This window comes from Pseudoliparis swirei, chromosome 13, assembly GCF_029220125.1.
Source record: "Pseudoliparis swirei isolate HS2019 ecotype Mariana Trench chromosome 13, NWPU_hadal_v1, whole genome shotgun sequence".
Classification (NCBI taxonomy): Eukaryota; Metazoa; Chordata; class Actinopteri; order Perciformes; family Liparidae; genus Pseudoliparis; species Pseudoliparis swirei.
The window spans coordinates 11,735,785-11,759,033 of NC_079400.1; the positions used below are offsets into that span (position 1 = coordinate 11,735,785).

The 23,249-nt window shown below is 45.3% G+C and overlaps 2 protein-coding genes and 1 long non-coding RNA gene across 5 annotated transcripts; all 3 read left to right on the forward strand.

The window, feature by feature from the left end:
* Positions 1–102: 102 nt before the first annotated feature.
* On the forward strand, positions 103–5,039 carry LOC130204136 (uncharacterized). 2 transcript variants are annotated; one of them, XR_008833558.1, is made up of 4 exons: positions 103–2,436; positions 3,735–3,787; positions 4,118–4,411; positions 4,501–5,039. It is a non-coding gene; the product is annotated as an uncharacterized LOC130204136 (long non-coding RNA). The 2 variants fall into 2 exon arrangements; XR_008833557.1 differs by having other exon boundaries at positions 103–3,787.
* A 770-nt stretch (positions 5,040–5,809) lies between these two features.
* On the forward strand, positions 5,810–8,962 carry LOC130203748 (uncharacterized). Of its 2 annotated transcripts, XM_056430145.1 has the most exons (4): positions 5,810–5,916; positions 6,753–7,112; positions 7,200–7,324; positions 8,380–8,962. In XM_056430145.1, exons 1-4 carry the CDS (start codon positions 5,844–5,846, stop codon positions 8,518–8,520), a joined length of 699 nt encoding a protein of 232 aa, XP_056286120.1. In that variant the 5' UTR covers positions 5,810–5,843; the 3' UTR covers positions 8,521–8,962. The 2 variants fall into 2 exon arrangements, with proteins under 2 accessions (XP_056286120.1, XP_056286121.1); XM_056430146.1 differs by lacking the exon at positions 7,200–7,324.
* Positions 8,963–9,364: 402 nt separating this feature from the next.
* Positions 9,365–20,834, forward strand: fdxr (ferredoxin reductase). The gene is made up of 12 exons (XM_056430354.1): positions 9,365–9,761; positions 14,549–14,619; positions 15,561–15,656; positions 16,328–16,450; positions 16,538–16,651; positions 16,735–16,836; positions 17,448–17,555; positions 17,729–17,813; positions 18,992–19,191; positions 19,668–19,839; positions 19,984–20,157; positions 20,334–20,834. The coding sequence occupies exons 1-12, from the start codon at positions 9,680–9,682 to the stop codon at positions 20,462–20,464; spliced, it is 1,458 nt and encodes a 485-aa protein (XP_056286329.1). The 5' UTR covers positions 9,365–9,679; the 3' UTR covers positions 20,465–20,834.
* Positions 20,835–23,249: the final 2,415 nt, after the last annotated feature.

The following is a 23,249-nucleotide window of genomic DNA, read 5'->3' on the forward strand; positions in this document are numbered from 1 at the left end:
CAGTCTTCTCGGGTAGGGGAAACCTAGGGAGGAGAGGAGCGGGGAGAGGGGGGGGGGGAAACGGGAACGAGACGGGAGAGGAGAGATGGAGAGGAGGGGGGGGAAAGGTTTGAGGTGCGAGCCGGCTCACACCGGGTACTTTATTGAGGGGAAATAATCGTGCTCTAATGACAGACGTGTAGATAACTGTCATTAAAAGCCCGTCGGCGGCGCCCAGGCGCAGCGCGTCACCGCGCGCTGCTAACCTGTCGCACTGGAGAGGACACGGGTCCACGGGTCACGATGCCCTGTCCCTCTCTTCTGACGACCGCCCCGGTCACGGTATCCCCGCCTTACGCTTCGAGGGGGAACGGGAAACTCGAGCGAGGGCGAAGACCGAGTTAAGGGGGAGAGGAGGCGGAGATCAGTAACTCCCTCTATATGATTCCGCGATCGTTCGGGCCTGATGAATGACGCGCGTGCACATAGACAGTGGTAGCTGTTATTCTCGGCACGCGGCACCCCGGATGATGTCAGATCGATCTCCGCGGAGAGAAATGCTGGGTATTCAATAATCTAGTCTCCTCCCAAACACGCTCGAGGTTACTAGGCTCGTAGAGCGGCTGGCGGGACACTTATTAATATTCTTATTCTTAGGACAAACTCCGCGACGAGGACTCGGTGTTACGAGTCCCTCTCTTGGTCCCCGAACCAACCACGGCTCGGCGGAGAGACGGAGGTCTACCGGCTGCAGCGATATCTCTCTTTAGTACAAAATGTCCGTTACCAGTGTGTGAGGAATCAGTATGTGCCCTGAGTGACGGAGATCAGTGGGTGTAGCCGTGCAGATGTCGCTCAGACTCACCTCGGGGGCGGCGGGTGTCCGCTTTCGGGTCTCCTCCTTTGGTCTCCTCGGTGGGTCGACGGGTGAAGAAATAGGACTCACAAAAAAGTAGGTCCACGAACCGAATGTAAAGTTTAAGACTGCAAGGCAGCCAAGTATTTTATTCAAAAAAGGAAGAAAGAAATAAACAAAGTACAATTATAAGTGATTTCCCTCTCGGGAGCCTGACTCAAAAGTCACAAGAACTTAAAAAACTCTTTTTCTTCAGCCTCTCTTTCTTCTGATCGTCACCTTTATACCCTCGGCTCCTCCCACTTTTACCGGATATCCGTCCCCCTCTTTGGGGTGCTGATGGGGGGTTCATCCCCCCCCCCCTCTCTTCCTGAGAGGTTCTGGAGAGACTCTCTGTCCCACTTCAAAGAGGGGGACCGTTGTCTTCTCTTATCTCTCAGGCATTTAGGGTACCCGCTTTATGACCCTTTCAGACCTGGTGAGACTTCCCGATGCCAGTGACATCAAACACACTCTAACCGGGGGTTAGGATACCGAACATATTGGGAGACATATATCACATTATCATATCAATGACCATTGATCTACAGGCAGGTTAACACACATGAATCCAGGCTCGTGTTTATTCACTTTCGTAGTAACATCCTCTCTGGCCCATTTGGTCAGGATTTGGGCTCCTGAACACACAATCAACCAGGTCTTCATCTGAATATCACAAGAGGTGCCATGGTCCTGTCGTGTCGAGCCGGTTGTAAACGCCTCCGCTGACCCCTCAGGACCTGTGTTCTGTCACACCTGGCCCTCTGCTTCTCGTCCCAGCGATGGCCTCGATGCTTTCATCTGATTTTACAGCCACTCTCCCTGTCGGCCGGCATGATGGATTCCTTGTTGCTTTCCTATTGTCGTAGTCTAATGGAACTGGGGTCCCCTTTGATCTGTTTTATTACTCACATTCCGCATTCACTTTTCCCGGCCTGTTCTTGCTCTTGCTAATCCCAGAAAAATTCGCATTTATTTGTCCCACTTCTAACAGTACCTACGAGGCTCAATGCGACGAGAGGTCTGTACACATGTACTGTGTGTATGTGTATGTGTGTGTGTGGTGCTAAAACAATCACATTGAATTCGCACTTTTTATTATCCAATTAAAAATGTCCACAACAAGCCGCCTCCTGCACTTTGCTGCTTTTTCCTCTCGTCACCAAAAAACCCTTCAGAGCTTAGCAGCCAATCACACGCCAAGTTGTGGAAACGTGTCTCTTGCCGTGGGGGATGGCGGGCGGCAGTCACGAGAGGGGGAAAACCACAGAACCAACTGCCACTTGCCAAATAATAACAATGCAAAGCATCTGTGGTGCCAGCAAGACGTCTAAAAGTGAAATGACACATTCCTACAATTCCTCCCTAGTACCTGGTTGTTGTTCAGGGTTATTCATGTTCTGGAACCGGTTATTACTTCATCCCTCAAACTGACAGGCACTTCGCCTTTCAGGCTTTTCTCTGGAAGAAATTCCCCTGTGTGTGTGTGTGTGTGTCTTGTGTGTCTTGTGTTTCTCTAGAAACTTTCCCCGATGCTCACATCAGAAAGAATCCTCCGTGAGGTAAGTTATTCTCTCTTCCTGAGGACTCTTTATGAGGCTCACCGAGTTATCGATCCAAATGTGTTCATATGCAGTTTGTGGAAGTTAACACATTTTTTTTAAAGAGTAAAAGTATAGCAACGCAAAGTTCAAATATAAGACTTGAGGTTTCTGAGTCTCCGGTGAGGCGTGTAGCACATCATTCACAGCCTAATTTATAGAAAATGTTAATCATAACACATGGGCACATTTGTATTTTTGTTTTTGTTTTATGGCTGTTGACCGTGTTCTGATTTAGAGTGAAAACGATATACACAAAATTAAACAATCTTTTAGAAGCTGTCTTCATCAATCGTTCAGATTTCTGTTGTGGAAACGTGTGCACATATTTGAGAAGGTAAAACTTTAAAATGAAATATTAAATTTCATAAAGTGTCATATAAAAATTTAATTTACATAACCTAAGTAATTAAACGGACACTTAAACCGTTTAGCAGCAACTGAACCTTTAACCCTCGGGCGAGGAACCAAATATGGTAACTTCATTTATTTTACTACAAACTGGCAAGGAACCAAATATGGTAACTTCATTGACGTTGATTTTCTACCCAAAAACAATATAATTTTTTTTTTTTATCTCACAACAATAAAACAGTATTTGTATTTCCTCCAATAGCACGGTAGTGTTGTCATTTGGAATTCCAAAGTATTTCAATAAGTGCCTCATAAAGCGTTAAACTAAAGAGACTGCTTCAAACAATGATTACGTCATCATACGTCACCTGTGACTGCCGCTATATTCTCTCATTGTGTTGACCAATCTGCCACTTGTGTACTGCGTGTGTGTGTTTTATTGTTTTGTATTGTCCTGTCCAGTATTGTCCTATAGAGTCCGTGTTATAAATATGTTATATGGCCACATCCTTTTAATGGTTGCAGACAAACTAAATGCATCTCTAGCTCACTCACATTTAACTGATGAATGTGCATCGTCTCTGGTACATAAATATATAAATAATAAACTGGGGAGGTTTAATGCCTGTTAAAATGTTCCCCGTGTCACATGTTCTTAATGCAGTACACATTTGGACCTCATTTCCAAATAAATGTTGAATTATTCCTTTAATCCTTTTGATCAGAAAGGTACAATAATGAACTCATTTGAGTCTGAACATGGAGAAGTTGAGATGATTATGGTTATGTATCACACTGCAGACCAACGACAGATCAACATGCACCAGGTGGTCCTCCCTGGTGAGCCGGTCCAGGTCTACCCGGGTCCTCTGCTAGTAATATCCTTCTTTTGTTTACACTTGCAGAATGTCCAGCCTGTGGTTGATGATTCTGCTCTACTCCGCCTCAGCAGATACAAGTATTGATATAGCATTTACCAATTATGTACTGTATATTGCAAACTATGGAAGCCCATTACCGACACTGTGAGAAAAACATTCGGAACCTATAAGTCATAATTATGAGATAAGTCCCAGAATTATGACTTTGCATCTCATAATTATGACTTACTATCTCATAATTCTGACTTAGCATCTCATAATTATGTTTTAATATCTCATAATCATGACTTGTTGCAGGTTCCTAATTTTTTGGGGCTTCCATAAAACGCATTATGAAGTCAAAACAATCGATGTTTTTAATGGGAATCACATCACTTATTGCCCTTTTCTTTCTGTGTGGCCCCCAGGAGTGTCCCTGAGGTGCTCCTCGCCAGTGGCAGTAGCAGCTGGAGACACAGCGTCACTAAACTGCTCCATAGATTCTACCAATGGGGAGTTTATTGGGGAAAAGTATGTGTGGCGTGAAGTCCCCCCCAAGGACATAACGCGTGGCAAGAAATATGACTTTGAATGGGATAATGGGACATATGTGTCGTTGACCATCTCAAATGTTTTGGAGGAGAAGAACTACACTGTGGACATCATGGGACCGGCTGGTCGTTCAAACGGATCTATCCAAGTACTGGTTATCACGCGGGATGGTGAGTAGCCCCCAGAGTCTTGAAGTCTGTAATGCATATGTGAGTTAATGTGTGTGTGCCTTATCATTGTTATTCTCCATTTCATACAGAATCAGTCATACGGAATCCATCCACCAAGCTGGAGACCTCCATTCTCTTGTGTATTTTCATTGCCGTCATTGCTTTGGGCATGTTGTGCTTCCTTGCTTTCCTGTGGGAAAAATTCAATTTGAATGAACGCTATCAGGAATTAAATAACAGGAGGAGACCACTGGTATGAGAACCCTGCTCGGAGAGGGCAGACTCGCTGATTGCCACACAAATAAGTGTCAGTTTACTTTAGATAAATATGTACTGTATAAATATATATATAATACTATATATATTTTATATAACATATTATATATAATATACAATATATTATATTGACTGACTGACTGTCACCCCCAGGACTACCACCTCTTCTTCCACCTTCCTCTCTCCTCCTTCTTCCCGCTCCTTCCTCTTCCTCCTCCTCCCTCTTCCTCCCACTCCTCCTCCCTCCTTGCGTTGATTGTTGTTTGTCATGTCCAAATGTTGCACCTTCCACCAAAAAAAATTCCTCGTTTGTTTGTGAAAACATTCATTCTTTGGCAATAAACCTGTTTCTGATTCTGATTCTGATTCTGATTCTGAATATATTATATATTTTATATTATATATATTAATATATTTGTATTATTATTATTATATATAACATATACAGTATATATTATATGTATATTATATATATATTTCTATATGTATAATGTATATATGACATTTCTTTTATTTTTATATATATGTATCTATAGATATATTATATATATTACAAAGTATATTATATATAAATATATTATAAAGTATATATATATACTTTATAATATATATGTATATATATATATATAACTATATATTATTAAGTTTATATAGCTTTCAGAAATTCTTTTTGAGGTCTCGGTCCAGATTGATCCATGTACATTTAAAGATGTGATTAAAAAATGTATGTGTGTGTGTGTGTGTCGAGTTGCATCATGGGAAGTGTCAAGGGTTTTTTTCTGTGCAATTTTATAGATGTGCAAAAAACAAAGCTTTGATGTGTTCATTTAAAATTAGCAGAGTGGTAATCTAACGTGTGTGTGTGTGTGTGTGTGTGTGTGTGTGTGTGTGTGTGTGTGTGTGTGTGTGTGTGTGTGTGTGTGTGTGTGTGTGTGTGATAACTCATGAAACATGTGGCAGCTGTGGGTGATGGAACTACTTGAAATAAAGAACAAATAGCTTTGAAACAAGCGCTTCCATGTCTTTGAGCTGATGCGGTTCACACACACACACACACACACACACACGCACACACTGACAAGAGTCTGTGTCACATTTCCTTTGTCAGTCAGACGGCTGCGTCTCGGGTCGAGTCAGCTGCAGCCCGCCTGGCGGGATGAAGGCCCACTGGTGGTGCTGCGTGGTGGGATTACTCTGCGTGCCCCCTTGGGTGAAAAGCACCTCGACAGGTGAGAGTGTGTGTGCGTGTGACTGTGACTTTGTGTGTGTTTGTGTGTGTGTGAGCGAAAGAGAGAAGATGGATGTGCAGTTCTGGGGGCTTTCGTCTTTTCCTGTTTGTTTGCAGCCTGTTTCTACATCATGTCTGAAAGCACCAAATAAATTACAAGGAAAAGTCCTTCGTTCATAATTCTACTTAATTAAAACTTGTTATATACAAAGCATTTTACTCTTGTACCACGGTGAAGTTGTGTTTTGCTACTTTATATTTACTCTTACTGTGAGTAGCTTCGTCTCGAGGGTCCCACCTCGGGGTCCGGCCCCTCCAGTGGGTCACTACTTAAATCTGAGGGGCAGGAAAGAAGTTTCTGCTGCAGGGATATTTTAAACTTTACTTTAATATTAGGTTTTTGTGAAGAAAATCGAATAATTAAGTCGACTTGGGCCCGGAACAATTAATTAAATGGAAACCAGGTATTGCACATCCATCTAAAATGTAAAAAAACAAAAAAAATACAAGACACTTTTGTGATACAAAAAAAGTGTGGCACAACTGGTTTTACTCATTGCATGTTGTCAGCTTATTATGGGATATTTTGGCTGTGACATATCAACCTGAAGTTCAACCATCAGCTAGATAGTATGGCCTTTTCCCTCTGACATGAGGTAGAAGGGCATGAAATGGGAAGACTCAAGTAAAGTACCTTGAAGGTACATGCACTTAGTTGCTTTCCACTGAAACCTCTATTACACATTTTCAAGTCACTTCCTTCAACTTTTCCCGGACACCGTGACCCGCTTGTTTTTTATTTAGACGGTGAGTAACAATACCTTCTCTCCCCGACAGTCTCCCAGAACCCGGCGTCCATCTCCCTGACGAGAGTCAACTCCTCAGCCGATATCGGCTGCTCCACGTCGCGGCCGGAGCCCATGAGCTTGGCCCTGTACCGCGGCTTTCCCGCCAAAGAAAGGGTTGTGTTCCTGGCGTTGGACAGCGGACGGGTGACCAAGCAAACGCCGGCCGCGGAGTTCTTAGGCCGGATCCGCGTCGCCCAGCGGGCCGGGCCGGCCCACGGGTTCACCTTGCAGCTGTCTCTGCTCGGGCCGCGGGACACGAACCTGTACTACTGCCTCTGGGGGTTCTTCAACGCCGAGACGTCGTCGACAGAGACCCTGCACAGCGCCGGCACCGTCATAGTTGTCAGAGGTCAGAAGCGCCAGAGTTCAAACATATACGTTGACAAAAAAAAGTGTTTTTGTCCCTGAACTTACCCCCCCCCCCCCCCCCTCGCAGAGAAAGACCCCCAGGAGCTATGCAAGGACCACGTCTTCGATCGCATCCTCATCGCCTTGAGCGTGGCGGCCTTCTCCGTCGTCGTGGGCCTCTGCATCGCAGCGCTGGTTGTGAATCGCAAGCGGGTGAATACTCCCCCCCCCCCCCCCCCCATCGCGATCAATCCATCTCATCATGGACGGATTAAGAAACCACGGGCTCCTGGGCCTGGACGTGTCAAGCCCCCCCCCCCCCCCCCCGCCCGTAAAAAAAGTAAATAAATAAAAACAATTACAAATAAAATAAAATCCAAATAAATAAATTTAAATTTTTTTTTTTTTTTTAAACAGTCCGTATGGAACAACGATACCGGAGCTGAGCAGACAACATTACGCGAATTATATGATAGCAGGGACTTCGGTTATATGAATGAAACGAATAAACTTTCATGAAGAACAACTTTACAGAAATATATAAACAGCGCATTTGTGTGTGTGGGGGGTGGGGGTGCTTAGAAAGAGCTCTACTGCTATTGTTTTGCACTTGCTTTTTGGATTTCTCCCTACAGAGTTGAAGGGCCCATATATTGCATGGAGTACTCAGCCCCTCTAAAGTCCTATAGATAAACTGAGGGGATAAACACTCACTTGAAAGGTATCATGATGGTTTTTTTCTTGTGACATCTTCAAAGTGAATGTTTAGGCTATTCTTTAGTTTTTCAATCGGACTATTGGGGCCCTGTTAATGACATGAATGACTTAAGCCTAGCATATACCGGCATACGGCGCATCGTGTCATATCATCATATTCATATCAATACAATGTTAATAACAGCGACGTCACGCGCGGAGGCTCAGGCTCAGGGGCCCCCTGAGCTCAAGGGCCCCCTGAGCTCAGGGGCCCCTGGTGCCGGTAGGCTCGTTCGGTAATCCATCCCTCAGTAGGACTATTGGGGCCTTGTTACTGACATGAATGACTTAAGCCCAGCATATACCGGCTACGGCGCATCGTGTCATATCATCATATTCATATCAATACAATGTTAATAACAGCGACGTCACGCGCGGAGGCTCAGGCCCAGGGGCCCCCTGAGCTCATGGGCCCCTGGGCCTGGGCCCGGTAGGCCCGTTGGTTAATCCATCCCTGCATCTCATCTGTGCAAAGACAACTGAATGGCTGTGCTTTCTTTGTGTTTGTACAGTTCAAGAGGAGCTTCAGATCAGCCAGAGGTGCAACACCACCAGCCAGACCCAACAGGCCCACGCAGGCAGCTCCACGTAGCGACCCGTACTTATTCACATATGTCAACTCTTTGGATTTCAGAGGCATCGTGGAATGCTGAGAGTCGATGATGGCGTTGATGATTGTGATGATGAGAGAGGACGAGTTTGTAACTGTGCTGCTCGGTAGATGTGTTGAGCGAAGGGGTCGCGTAACGGATTACTGAGATATCGTTTGAGTCAGCAGCTCGTCTGAAGGCGTCTGCTGCTTTGCCGTTTCCTTTTCAAGCACACATTTGTGTTTCATTTGCGGAAAAGCGGTCGAGCTTTACCCACATCCTGGCCGGTGTACAGGTACTGACGCACGTGAATGCTGTGCTCGTGGATACAGAACTTGCAGAGCAAGCATTTGTGTTGTGCTGCGTGTGTTGAACTGAAAGATGGCTTTGTTCCTTTGACTTTTGCAGTAAGCGTGTTGTACGTGGTTCCTCATCATTTCCCCTTCACTTTCTAACCAATGTCTTCATCAATATGTACATTAAATCTAAATTCCTTCCAATTGTTCGACTTGTTTTTCTTTTCTTTTTTAAACACCACTGCTCCTGTATTCTGGAAGAAAAAACCCCCATCTTAAAATATAATTTGCACTTTATTTTTTAGTATTGCACCATTCCGACTTCACGTCGATGCTCTGATTGGGTGACGGTAACACACGCTGTTGTCAAATAGGCTGGAGTATCACGTGACAAATAAATTCACACACAAACCTATAAAACGTACTTTTTGTCCAAGCAATGCAAGCAGATGATTGTTCAAGGGGAGGAAAAGGAGCCGTGAATGTAATAAAGTGTCCGCTGTGTAATTTGTTCCGGTGGAACCAAAACGTTCCGCGCTGAAGAGTGGTTGTTCCACGGACCGATATGAGTGTGACACAAGGTGCATCCTTGAAAACAGTCTGTTGTGACTATAACGCCGCAACTATGTGAAATAAAGTGCGACTTTGTGAAATAAAGAAACGCGTAAATGTAGTTAACTATCAGTACTACTTAGTTACACGTAGTCAGCACCAGTTGTCTACACGTAGTTATCCATTAGTAGCAGTTGGCTCATTGGGAACACGCAGCCCAGGAAAGATAAACGTTGTTCACCTTGGCTTTTGCCCACCGCTCGGAGCAGAGGCAGTCATGTGAAGCCGGGTCACAAAATACCAGGAAAAAAACAAGAAAAAAAGACATTTTGTTTCATTTATTTCTCGGATTTCTAAAAGCCGGAAGGGAGAAAATGAGCGGCCATAAAATGCTGTTTTCCGGGCTGAAGCTGTGGACTTCGGGAAGAAGTCGACGGATGAGCCGACTTCCTGACGGTGAGGCGCCGCAAGCGAATAACAGCAGAGCCATAGAAGTGTTATATTATATGTTATATATATATTGCTTTTATCTTCTTCTTCTTGTGGGACTTATCAGTGGCGGGCCGTGCATTTACTACCTATGCCTTCAATGCCGCCTTACTACAGCTGAACAACCTAATGTAAGATTAGTTCACCATGTATTTATGTATGTACATGTGTATATATCAGAGAACCCCCCCCCCCCACCCCCCAGTGCTTGAGCCTGCTCTATCCCCCCCAGTCTACGAGTATCCAGGGTACACATCCTGGTTACCATATTCTGCTCCCCAGGACTCTCCCAGATCCTCAAGTAGACCTCTGAACAGTGAGTCTGCTCTCTATTTACGCACTCTGGATCAAAGCTCCGTGACGTCACTATAGCTTATAGCGAGTATCGACGTCACAGCACAGAACCAGAACGCTGCGTTGTGAGAGCCAATCAGCGCTGAGCTGCTCCGCTGTTGGATCTAATTGGCTGTTGCTGCTCTCGTGATGCTGGATGCGGAAGTCATTCACACCGGGGCGCTAGATGTTGCGACGTGTGTGGCATTTCCACAAGAAGTATAACGTAGACAAATTGGTTAATTATTCCGTGGCGGATGGCGGAACATATTTTTCCACGGAGCAAAGTAACGGAGATAAGCCACGCAACCCTCAAATATTCTGATGATGTTTTAATGACGTGGTTCAATTAAGTACTCGCTCTCTTAAACTTTAAATATTTTTTTTTGTGTGATTTTTTTTATTAACAAAAATGTTGCCCCACAGAACATCCGCAGTGGAATAGCGCCTACAGTTTGTTATGCTGAAAACACTACTCTACAAAAGAAAATACACAAATGTATAATCCTGTGGAAATCACCACACAAGGATGATGTTTTTTGTTTTTTTTAACATAAGATGAAAACAAGTAGAGAAAACAAACAAACAAAAACAAAACAAAAACATTACACAAAACTTTTTCCCCATCCCACCCCTCCCCTTGTATGGCTCTCAGTTTCCTTTCATTTATACATCTACACAGTCTCTACACAGTTTACCTACACCCATCTGTACACATTTGTAAAAACATAAACCATTACAGCACTCACAGCAAAATAAAACCAAAATCAAAAATAAATAACCTGCAGCGGGCTTAATTTGACGCCGGTCTCACACCACCACGATCAGCCGAGTCCAGAGATGGCAGAATATCTATGAAGGGGCCCCAGATTTTTCCAAAGGTTGCCTGCTTCCCTCTCACATTATATAATATCTTTTCAGGTGTGCAGTAGGACACAAGCTCATTAATAATAAATTTTTTCCTGCAGTGCTCGCAAAGTAAGAAAGTATTATTATAGTAGTTTTTGATGATAGAGCTGTGTCCACCAATCCATATCTTTGGTCCTGTCAATTTGAATTTTTATTATCCCTTATAATTAATTAATGGTGTCGCGCGTTCGTTCTTCTCAATGGGCAACTCAGAGCATGTGTAGAGAAGATCACCGTGTGTCACTTTTCATCTCTCTCTGGGGTGGGGAAATGTGTGTTGTTATGTAACCTGTAATGTAAGGTGGTATATGATGTGGATTGTCTGTGTTTTGTGGAGATTAATACCGCCTGTGCCTGTTCCCAGAGGTGATACCAGTCTGCCTCCTCGACACACATCCTAGTCTGTTTTCTTTTTTTTTTTAGTAGTTTTTTCATAAACAGGTGACTTTCCGTTGATGATATATTATATTATATTTATTATTTTCTTTGCAAGGGAGTTTCTTTTGATATCTAGAATATTTTCTTAGATTTCTCCTTACCCAGTCTCTAATTGTAATTTGAAGAAACTATATTTTGGAAGGTTTGAATTTATCATTAGTTGTTGGTTGGCTAGCAAAATGTATGTTAATGTATCATCAGCAGCAGCTTTTTTTTCCTCCCTCCTCCCCCCATCCCGCTGACTCAGCTATGGTGTGTGGTGAGAGAGGTATTACCCCCAGCGGCCCTTCGAAGAAAAGAAATATTTATATCCAGGAGTGAGTGAGATTCCTGCCAAGCAGCAAATGTGTTCAGTATTATTGAATTGTTTGTGAGTGTGGCTAAAAAAAATTGTTTACCTATGAATGGTACGTCCTTTAAAGGCATAGACTTCATCTCATGTTGTTCTATTGAGACCCATCTAACTTCACTGTTCTCTGCATGCAGCCAGATCCAGATTGGTCGGTACTGAGAGGCAAGATAATAATTTCTAAAATGTGGTAGGTGAAGCCCTCCCCTTGAATATGGAGCCTGCAGAGAGATGAGTTTAACCCGGGGTTTTTTCATTTGCCATAAAAAAGGTGTTATAATTTTGTTAAGCTCTTTGAAGAAACTCTTTGGAACATTTACAGAGAGACATTGAAATAGGTAAATAAACTGAGGTAAAACGTTCATTTTAATAGTATTAATTCTGCCTATGAGAGACAGAGGGAGATCCATCCATCTTTGAAGATTAAGTTTGGTTTGTTCCAATAATTTTATATAGTTATATTTAAATATATGTTCATCCGATTTGCCAATCTGTATACCCAAATATTTGAAACCAGTGTTGCACCATCTCAATGGGTCAGTGAGAGCTCTAATATTGTTGTCCTGTATATTTAGTGGTAGAATCTCACTTTTAGTGTAATTTAATTTATACCCCGAAACTGCACTATATTCTTTGAGGCAATTCAATAGAGGGGGGACTGATGTGTGTAGCTCGGTTATATATAATAGGAGATCATCTGCATAAAGAGAAAGTTTATGTTCACTTGTACCAAATTAAATTCCGGCTATGGAGGCGTTGGAGCGGATGGCGATGGCTAATGGCTCAATTGCAAGTGCAAAGAGCAGGGGGGAGCTTGGACAGCCTGCAGCCTCTGGTTAGTGAGAAAGTCTTAGACAAGACGTAATTTGTTAAAATATTAGCTTTAGGGGCATTGAAAAGTGTTTTAACATACCGAGTGAATTTCTCTCCAAAACCCATAGCCTCTAAAGTCCGAAAAAGAAAGCTTGGTTCAATCCTATCAAATGCTTTGTTTGCATCCATAGATATTATTAGCATAGGATTTTTATTTTTTTGAGCGGTGTTCAGAATGTGGAGCAGTCGCCGCACATTATCAGCTCCGGACCTGTTTTTGACAAAGCCTGTTTGGTCAGCGTGTATTATCTTTGGTATAACATCTTCCAGTCTGAGGGTAATTAGTTTGGATAGTATCTTATAATCTGCATTTAAGAGGCTGAGGGGTCTGTATGAGTCGCATTTCTGTTTGTCCTTACCCGGTTTCGGAAGTAATGTGAGCGTTGCAATTTCCAATGAGTCTGGTAATTTTTTTTTCTTCTAGAGCTTCTTTAATCATGTTTACGATGGGTGTCAGTAGTTTTTTTGAGAAGGTCTTATAATACTCGATAGGGAAGCCATCTGGCCCAGGTGTCTTGTTATTTTGTAAGGAATTAATGGCTTGGAGTACCTCCGTTTCTGATATATCTGCATCTAGCAGATCTCTATCCTCATCTTGTAATTTGGGAAGGGTCATTCCGTCCATAAATCTTTTTGCTCCAATATTATCAGCATCCTGCCCAGTTTTATATAAATCTTCATAAAATTGTTTGAATTCTGCATTTATGGATGGTGAGTTGTCAAGGAGTCTGCCGTCCTCTGTTAATATTGAGTGTATAAACTTATCAGATGCTTCCTTTTTAATTTGCCAAGCCAAGAGTTTACTTGTTTTGTTCCCAAATTCATAATAGTGATATCTAGTTCTGGCCATAGCTGCTTCCTCTTTGTTGGTACATAGATTATTATATTGCATTCTTGTTTTAGTTAGTGTATTAAGATGTTCTTCCTGTTTGGTGGCAATGTAATCCTGTTCCTGCTTTTTAATATCGCTTTCCAATTTAGTAAATTTCTCTCTAATTTGTTTTGCCTTGTGGGCACTGTATGAAAAAATGTGACCTCTCATATAGGCTTTAAGGGCATCCCAAATGTTGGCATGCGAGGAGGAATTCGAATTGGCCTCAAGAAATATTTCAATATTGGTAGTCATATAAGAAATAAACTCGAGGTCTTTCAACATGTAATTTTTAAATCTCCACCTGCGGGCTGTGGGCTGTTGAGTATCACTCATCCACGAGAGTTTGATAGGGTTATGATCTGAGAAACTTTAAATCTTGAAAGAAATAATGTGTTGTGTTTGTGCGTGTGATTTTGTGTGGTGATGTAAACTCAGCTGTCATAACAAGCAGCAGGAGAGCACCGTGTTAACCTCTTGGTATCCTGCATGCTCAACACATCATAGCATTGTTTGTTAAGGCTGCCCGCATAGCATTTATCTCTTTATTTGCAGGCCTAGGAAAAGGACCCTCTCAAAAAAATGTCCAAACAGTACTTTGAACAAGTAAGATGTATTCTAAAGAATTTAACATAAAGACAGGACATTTGTGCAATAGAATTAGGCATGTTTTTGTCAATGAGAGTAGAGTTATTAAAACACATTTAAATTCTTTAAAGTAGCAAAGATGCCTCGTAAAAGACCTTTGCCAGGCCAGATTGCAGGGTACAACATGGGTACAACGCCACATTAATTCAAATTTCCTGATATTTGAGCCACCAACGTGTGTGGCTGCGTGCGCTGCAACATTTTGGTCACCCCCGACAAAATCTCACTCCAAGGTTTTTTGAAAAGTTGGCAGCTCTGTGTTTAGGCCAGCAGAGAAGGCCTTGCTGGCCCTGACGGCCCACCACTGGGACTTATACGTCACTGGGTCCGCAGGTTGCAGCCTCAAGGTGTGCATCGTGGGAGGCGGTCCAGCAGGTTTCTACACGGCGCAGCAGTTGCTCAAGGTATGACATGTTTTATGTAATGTTGGAGTCTATATCAACATTTAATACAATGACCTAATACATCCAATATATATGAATAAGATAGCTGTGTAAACAGAGGGGCTTACATCTCTGATGGGATGTCATCACATCTGCATTTATCTCTTTTGCACTTTGATCCAAAACAAAAATATATATGAATATATTTTTTACCTTAACATTCATGATGCTATTTTATTGGTAAAAGGAAGTATTGCACAATGTTATTTACTTGTTGTTTTTTTGTGAATGAAGATGGGAAACTCCTTCTTAGTCTGTAACATTGGCAATACAGTGCACTTCTTCTTCTTCTTTATTGTTATATTTCAAATGTTATGTATTCAGGAATGATTCATTCCTCTTTTAAAAGTACATTCAGGTGTTTTGATGTTTTGGCACACAGGGGATAATTTGTAAAAAAAAAAAAGAAGTGGGGTCACAGAACATGACGTGCATGTAGTTTCATTTCAGCCGACGAGGCCCATCATGAACCCCCCGGCTCGCCCCCTTTACCCTTTATACTCTTAACTTTTTTCAAAATAGGTGCTTGCGCTTCTGGCCGGGATAAAGTAGGACAGGAAGTTGTGAAACCGCTTTGTGTAAAGACTAAAGCTGCTGTCACCAGGCTAGAACACGTCAGCTATTTATCTATATACTTTATAATCGCTGTTAGTTCGGTTTCTTTGACGTTTTCTCTTCTTCTTTTTGTTTCCATCAACTTTCCCACTGCAGTAAAGCACAAAATACGCACAAAAATAACGCCATATATATATATAATATATATATACACATATGTATGTATATCATAGAGCCACACTTCTAGCATTGGCCTAAAATACAGTGACATCTTGCCACTTTATACGAGACTTCTCTTTAGAAGCAGTGCATATGTAATCAAAAGGATTTCTCTCTCTTCCTCTCAGGCCCGTCAAGATGTCGAGGTGGACATCTACGAGCGGCTGCCCGTCCCCTTCGGCCTGGTCCGGTTCGGGGTGGCCCCTGATCACCCTGAAGTCAAGGTCCGTGATCCTAGAGTGACGCGTGAGAGAACAGATTAGTGGCCCTACACTGTTTAAGGACAGGGCCCGAGGCCGGTTCTGACGCAGCCTGTTGGGGGGGGGGGGGGGGCAGGGTTTTTGAAGGACCGCCTGTCCTCCCGGTTCCAGCGATTGGCCGGAGCGTGACTCGGCAGGGGCCACATGTCCGTGAATGATGGCAGCTCAGTTTCAGCCCGGACCAGTATTTATCCTGGCTCGTGCTGTGGAAAGTACTTCATCGCATTAACAAAGGGAGGATTAACGTGGAGGTTGGTTCAGCTCGGGGGGAAAAACACACCTGCAGTAATTGCGTCCTGCAGGCGATGGCGTGATATTGTGCAACAACACACTTCCTGCTCTGTGATGCAAGACAGTAATTCAATCTCTCCATCATCACTTGTGGCCGAGGCTCTGTCGATACAGACGGCGACGCACACGAGGGCAGCATGACGTCATCATACCGGATAATACCAGGAAAGGAAGGATCATTACATCCCGAATATAACGATGACATTTCATACAAAGTCTGACATTATTATTATTACGTCTTTTACCTCCTCTGTAAATCTTATTGGGGCTTAATAGGAGCAATGAAAACCCCTCTTAGTCTTTTTAAAACATTTGTATAACTGTGGACCGCCTCCTCTCCTCAGAACGTCATCAACACGTTCACGCAGACAGCCAGGCAGCCGCGCTGTAGTTTCTACGGCAACGTGGACGTGGGGAGGGACGTGAGCGTCGAGGAGCTGCGGCGAGCCTACCATGCGGTCGTACTGGTGAGAGCACACACATCACCTTTAAGTAACAGCTATTAGTGTGTGTGTGTGTGTATGTGTGTGTGTAAGCATCCGTGTGCCTCCTAGAGTTACGGGGCCGAGGGAAACAGGACGATGGGGGTGCCGGGGGAAGACTTGGCCGGGGTGCACGTCGCCAAAGACTTTGTGGGCTGGTACAACGGGCTGCCCGGCTGTCGGCAGGTACGCCTCCAATCGGTCGAGTGCACGCTGAGCTGTGAAAGAGTGACGCGAGATAAGTTTCTCTCCCGTCTTCCCCATGGAAGCTGCGACCGGACCTGAGCCGCGACACGGCGGTGATCCTGGGACAAGGCAACGTGGCGTTGGATGTGGCGAGAGTCCTGCTGTCCCCCCTCGACTTCCTGAAGGTAAGGAAGCACGGCGCCTTCCATCGGCTGAGCGGAGGAGTTGCATATCACTACAACATCAGATAGAACACCACATGTGTATGTATTTATATATATATAGAAATATATGTCTAGGTATATGTGTGTATATGTCTAGATATATGTGTAAATATATGTGTATATACAGTCAGATCCATAAATATTTGGACATCGACACAATTTTCATCATTTGGGCTCTGTACAGCACCACAACCAAAGAGCTTTTTAAGGCAAATAAGTGCACTGTTCTGCGATGGCCAAGTCAATCACCTGACCTGAATCCAATGGAGCTGCATTTCATTTGCTGAAGACCAAACTGAAGGGGAAATGCCCAAAGAAGCATCAGGAAGTGAAGACAGTGGCAGCAGAGGCCTGGCAGAGCATCACCAGGGATGAAACCCAGCATCTGGTGATGTCTCTGGGTTCCAGACTTCAGGCGGTCATTCACTGCAAAGGATTTGCAACCAAGTATTAAAATTGTGTCAATGTCCACATATTTATGGACCTGACTGTATATATATATATATATATATATATATATGTCCCTCTGTCTCTTCGGCTTCTCAGAAATCATGTTGTTTTTTTTCCTGCAGAAGACTGACATCACGCAGCCGGCACTGGAGGCGCTGGCGGAGAGCCGGGTCCGCAGGGTGCTGATCGTTGGCCGGAGAGGACCGGCGCAGGTCGCATGCACCGTCAAGGTGCCGGGCCGCTTCCCTCTGGGCTCTTTCCAGAATACTGCCACACATTTAATCATAAACGTTGATGCTGCCGATCTGCAGAGTTGTCACTCGGTACTCTGAGAAAAAGAAACTTGCGGAATCGGCTCCCGGGATAAGAGAAGCATCTTTAAATGACTTCTCCTCGTCTACAGGAGGTCAGAGAGATGGTGAACCTGCCCGACACCAGACCGGAGATGGTGGGGGCCGATTTTGAAGGCATCGCTGAGGCTCTCAAAAGTAAGAGATGAGATTGTATCTTGACCCCCCTCCCCCCCCCTGTTTTGTTTTGAGCACTTCCTTTCAGACTGCCTCCCCCCACGGCCTACAAATGAGCATAAACATTACCGCGGTAGCATGTTTATCTCATCCCCTACAACAGCGTATAAGGAGTCTAAATATGCTTTTTTTTTTACCAGACCAGCAGTACAGAACACATACAAGAGAAATGAGACTTGTGACTGATGCGGGTGCTGATCATGTCATCGTGTTGCTGTGGGCTGCAGCCCGTCCCGGGGAATAGAAACCCTGACCCAGTACAGCTGGTGGTCGGGGCTCTGTGGTTCCTCTGGCTCCTCTCTGCTGGCGTCAGGAGCCGCAGAATTGCGCAACGCGCCGTCCTCTGCCTTTTTTGGCCGGTCTTGATATTGTGAGAACCTTGACCTCCCCCCTCCCCCCGCGTGTCGACCGTGATAAGCAGCAAGTGAAGGACGCCATTAGAGAGACATGGTCTGCTGCACATGAGCAGTGGTAGTAGCAGGTTGGAGAGCAACCCGACAGGAAATATCCGAGGGACGGGTAGTCTCTGCAGGCGTGTGTCGGCTCTTCACACTTTACAGAAGGGCCCCGAGGTCGTGCTCATGTACAGTAAACACTGCAGAGCGTACGCAGATGGAGATGCGCACGCACACACACACACACACACACACACATGGATATATGTGTATGCTCATGTTCCTTGTTCACCAACGACTCTTTGGATGTCATCTCAGTCCGGGATCAGAAGTCTGCGTTAATACTAGTCAAATTTTTAGCCGACAAAAACTGAAAAAACATTTCTTTACATATTTTAGTCATTAATACATTTTATTCTAGTTTGAGTCTAATGAAGCCAAAAAACAAGGATAAAACTAACGATGTTGTTTCTCTCTCAAGTTTGTCTTGTTCTTCCCGTCGATACTGTCCATGAAGAGATCAGACAGCAACACACACACACACACACATCCCCGCATCTAAATGTCCTCACTTTACATTTTGGTCCTCACTCCAAAGGTTCAAAACCCTCGACGGTCCTCAGTTTGATGGCAGTACAACCACACACACACACACACACACACACACACACACACACACACACAGACTCCATAAATGTAACTTCTATAAGGAGGAGCCCTGGTGACATGCGTCCATTTTTCCAGCTTTGCCGAGGCCCAGGAAGCGGCTGACGGAGCTGATGTTGAAGACGGCCCTGGAGGTGCCGGGGGAGAAGGAGCAGCGCAGGCGGAGCGAGGCCTCCCGCGCCTGGGGCTTCCGGTTCTTCCGGAGTCCCGTCGAAATCCTGGCTGACCCTGAAGGCAGCAGCACAGCCGGCATCCGACTGGCGGTCAACAGGCTGGAGGTAAAACAGGGATTATCTTCCTTTTTTATTTATTATTATAACTCAAGAAGTCCCTTGTTTACGGTGGTTTTCCATGTATCTGAGATATTTATAAAAACATCGTCAAAAAGAGACAAATATTTAATAAACGTAATTCTGGTGGCAAAAAGACTTTCACCAGGAAATAGTTATAAGAAAGTCCTCCTGAACACATGGATGGATGTTAATGGATATTTTCAGACATATTGGGGAAAATGGGTTACATACGTAACACCTCATAGACCTGATTTTATTTTTTCTGTCTCCTTTTTGTTATTCATCCTATCTTTTAAACTTTTTTTCTATAAATATGTATAAATAAAATGAGCATCACCTAAAAATCTGCACATGATGTAATGTTAATTGTCTGAAAGACATCTGTAAATGTCAAAGTAATACCTAAAAAAAAACAGAAGAATGAAATAACTGAATAAAGGTGTTTTCCCTCCGTCCTCCAGGGCTCCGGCGAAGGAGCCCGAGCGGTGCTCACGGGGGAGGTGGAGGATGTGACCTGTGGCCTGGTCATCAGCAGCATCGGCTACAAGAGCCTCCCCATCGACCCGTCGCTGCCGTTTGACTTCCGCAAAGCCGTCGTCCCGAACACCGTGGGCCGCGTCCAGGGAGCCGCAGGTACTGCGTCAGCACCCCGGGGAGCGGACCGCTCGGGGAACGGACCGCTCGGGGAGCGGACCGCTCGGGGAGCGGACCGCTCGGGGAGCGGACCGCTCGGGGAGCGCCGGCCTCCATCCTGAGTCTCCCTCTTGTCCCCTGCAGGTCTGTATTGCAGCGGCTGGCTGAAGACGGGCCCCGCCGGGGTGATCGCCACCACCATGAACAGTAGCTTTGACACCGCCCGGTCCTTGGTGGAGGACGTGGACTCGGGAACGTTGGACGTTTCCGCCGCGAAGCACGGCTCGCAAAGCGTAGGCGCCCTGCTGGAAACGAGAGGTACTGCACTGTCCACTTTCCTGGAGGTTTACGTACCGATAGGACATTAATTTACAGCGTGTCCTGCATAAACAGTAACATGTTTGATGTAACATTTGATTCAGTGATTGTTGTTGTTGATTTGGCCAAAAGATGGCCAGTTCCCAAATGTACACTTTTTATTTTCTCGCCTGCAGGAGTGAAACCAGTGACTTTCTCGGACTGGGAGAAGATCGACAGTGTGGAGGTGAGCAGGGGGGAAGCAGTCGGGAAACCCCGAGAAAAACTGCTGACTGTGGAGGAAATGCTGCAGGTGGCTCGAAGTTAACTGAACACAATACTGAGCATATCGCCGGGGCTCAGTGACGGACCACGATGGACACAGACAGGAAGTGGCATCATGACGCAGTCAACATGGACATAATTGATTTTGTACACTTTAAAAGTGGTCGGGTGCTGTAGTTCACACCAACTGTGTCGATATAAGGCACTCAGACTGAGCTGTGGCTTCTTGTGGCACTGTTCTAAAACGAATAGCGCCCTCTAGTGGATGCTCTTGATAATGAACTGTGCCTTGTATTATTCTGTATGTACGTTAAAGATTAAAATGTATGTGGTGGCTGAAATGTTTTGCACTCACATTTAATATACGGATATTTGAATATCTTTTCTACGAAATAAAATGTTATTTGTATCTATTTATTCGTCTTGCTGCCTTCTAACTCGTTACTGCTGCGTCCACTTTGATGCTTTTCACGGAGGGTTTAAGATTATTTGTGGATCATAATTATCCATTGAACTCAATTCCTCCAGTACACCAATACATAATGAGTATCATCTGCATAACAATGAAAGTTTATGGTATGTTTCCTGATAAAATTTCCCACAGGAAGCATAAATCAAAGGTAAATAAAATTCGTCCAAGCACAGAACCTTGTGGAACTCCATGATTAACGTTGGTGGTCATTGCGGGTTCATCGTTTACAAATACAAATTGAGATTGATATGATAAATAGGATTAAAAACAACTTAGTGCGGTACCTGAGATGCCAATCTACTGATCCAGTCTCTGTACCAGGATGTCATTATCAATGGTGTCGAACGCAGCACTAAGGTCTAACAAAAGGAGAGATGAGTCCTTTATCTGATGCAATTTGTCATTTTCACCAGTGCTGTTTTCTAAATCCCAACTGAAACTCCTATAAATGTAGAAAGTCACACAACTCATTTGCGACTACTTTAATACATCTGAACGAGGACTGGAAGCTGCAGAAAAAGGATGAAACAGTTTTTGACTGCAGCGTAAAAACTGCAGAATTTAGTCAGCAGCCCCTGCTGCTGCCGCCTACTCTCGTTTACTTTCAAGCCAAGGCGCAGTTCATCTCCAACCATAGGATAGTATGTAGGGAAAAGACCATGAAACAGTTGGTACGATATGAACAAAATAATCGTGTAGCAAATCAAAACATCAAAGTTTAGTCTCAAAACAATTGAGTTTCCTGGCAAAAGCTTTCCCTTGGAGGCCGAGTCGTCCGATACGAGAGTCAACACTACGGTCCCCCTTCGTAAATAAGGAGCTACCACCCTGGTCTGCTCGTCTATGGGTCCTGTTGGCGACACCCATGGGACATTGAGGGGGTGTTAGCCCAGACATCCCTACAACGCCCAGCAGCAAAGGGCAGAGTTCAGCTTTGAAAATAGTCTACTTTGATTTCATGTACACCCAAAAAATTATGACGAGACCAATCCCAGGATGCACTTGGTCAATCCCTTCCCAAAAAGAGAATTAAAGGATACCAAAATATCATTAAAATGTTTTATTTAACACCTAGAAGTAGGAACATACAATCAAAAATGTAATTCATACATGGTTACACGTACAATTTGTCGGACGCCGTCACGTTGCCGCCGGCACCTTTAATGGGGAGGCTGTCGTAGGCAGTCACGTTGCTGGAGAGGCCATCGTAGGCCGTGACGTTGCTGGAGAGGCCGTCGAAGGCAGTGACGTTGCTGGGGAGGCCGTCACGTTGCTGGGGAGGCTGTCGTAGGCAGTGACGTTGCTGGAGAGGCCGTCAAAGGCCGTGACGTTGCTGGAGAGGCCGTCAAAGGCCGTGACGTTGCTGGAGAGGCCGTGACGTTGCTGGAGAGGCCGTCGTAGGCAGTGACGTTGCTGGAGAGGCCGTCGTAGGCAGTGACGTTGCTGGGGAGGCCGTCGTAGGCAGTGACGTTGCTGGGGAGGCCGTCGAAGGCAGTGACGTTGCTGGAGAGGCCGTCGTAGGCAGTGACATTGCTGGAGAGGCCGTCGTAGGCAGTGACGTTGCTGGAGAGGCCGTCGTAGGCAGTGACGTTGCTGGAGAGGCCGTCGTAGGCAGTGACGTTGCTGGAGAGGCCGTCGTAGGCCGTCACGTTGCTGGAGAGGCCGTCGTAGGCCGTCACGTTGCTGGAGAGGCCGTCGTAGGCAGTCACGTTGCTGGAGAGGCCGTCGTAGGCAGTCACGTTGCTGGAGAGGCCGTCGTAGGCAGTCACGTTGCTGGAGAGGCCGTCGTAGGCCGTCACGTTGCTGGAGAGGCCGTCGTAGGCAGTGACGTTGCTGGAGAGGCCGTCGTAGGCAGTGACGTTGCTGGAGAGGCCGTCGTAGGCAGTGACGTTGCTGGAGAGGCCGTCGTAGGCAGTGACGTTGCTGGAGAGGCCGTCGTAGGCAGTGACGTTGCTGGAGAGGCCGTCGTAGGCAGTGACGTTGCTGGGGAGGCCGTCGTAGGCCGTCACGTTGCTGGGGAGGCTGTCGTAGGCAGTGACGTTGCTGGAGAGGCCGTCGTAGGCAGTGACGTTGCTGGAGAGGCCGTCGTAGGCAGTCACGTTGCTGGGGAGGCCGTCGTAGGCAGTGACGTTGCTGGAGAGGCCGTCGTAGGCAGTGACGATGCTGGAGAGGCCGTCGTATGCAGTGACGTTGCTGGGGAGGCCGTCGTAGGCAGTGACGTTGCTGGGGAGGCCGTCGTAGGCAGTCACGTTGCTGGGGAGGCCGTCGTAGGCAGTCACGTTGCTGGGGAGACTGTCGTAGGCCTTGATGTTGCTGGGGAGACTGTCGTAGGCCTTGATGTTGCCACCGGCCCCGT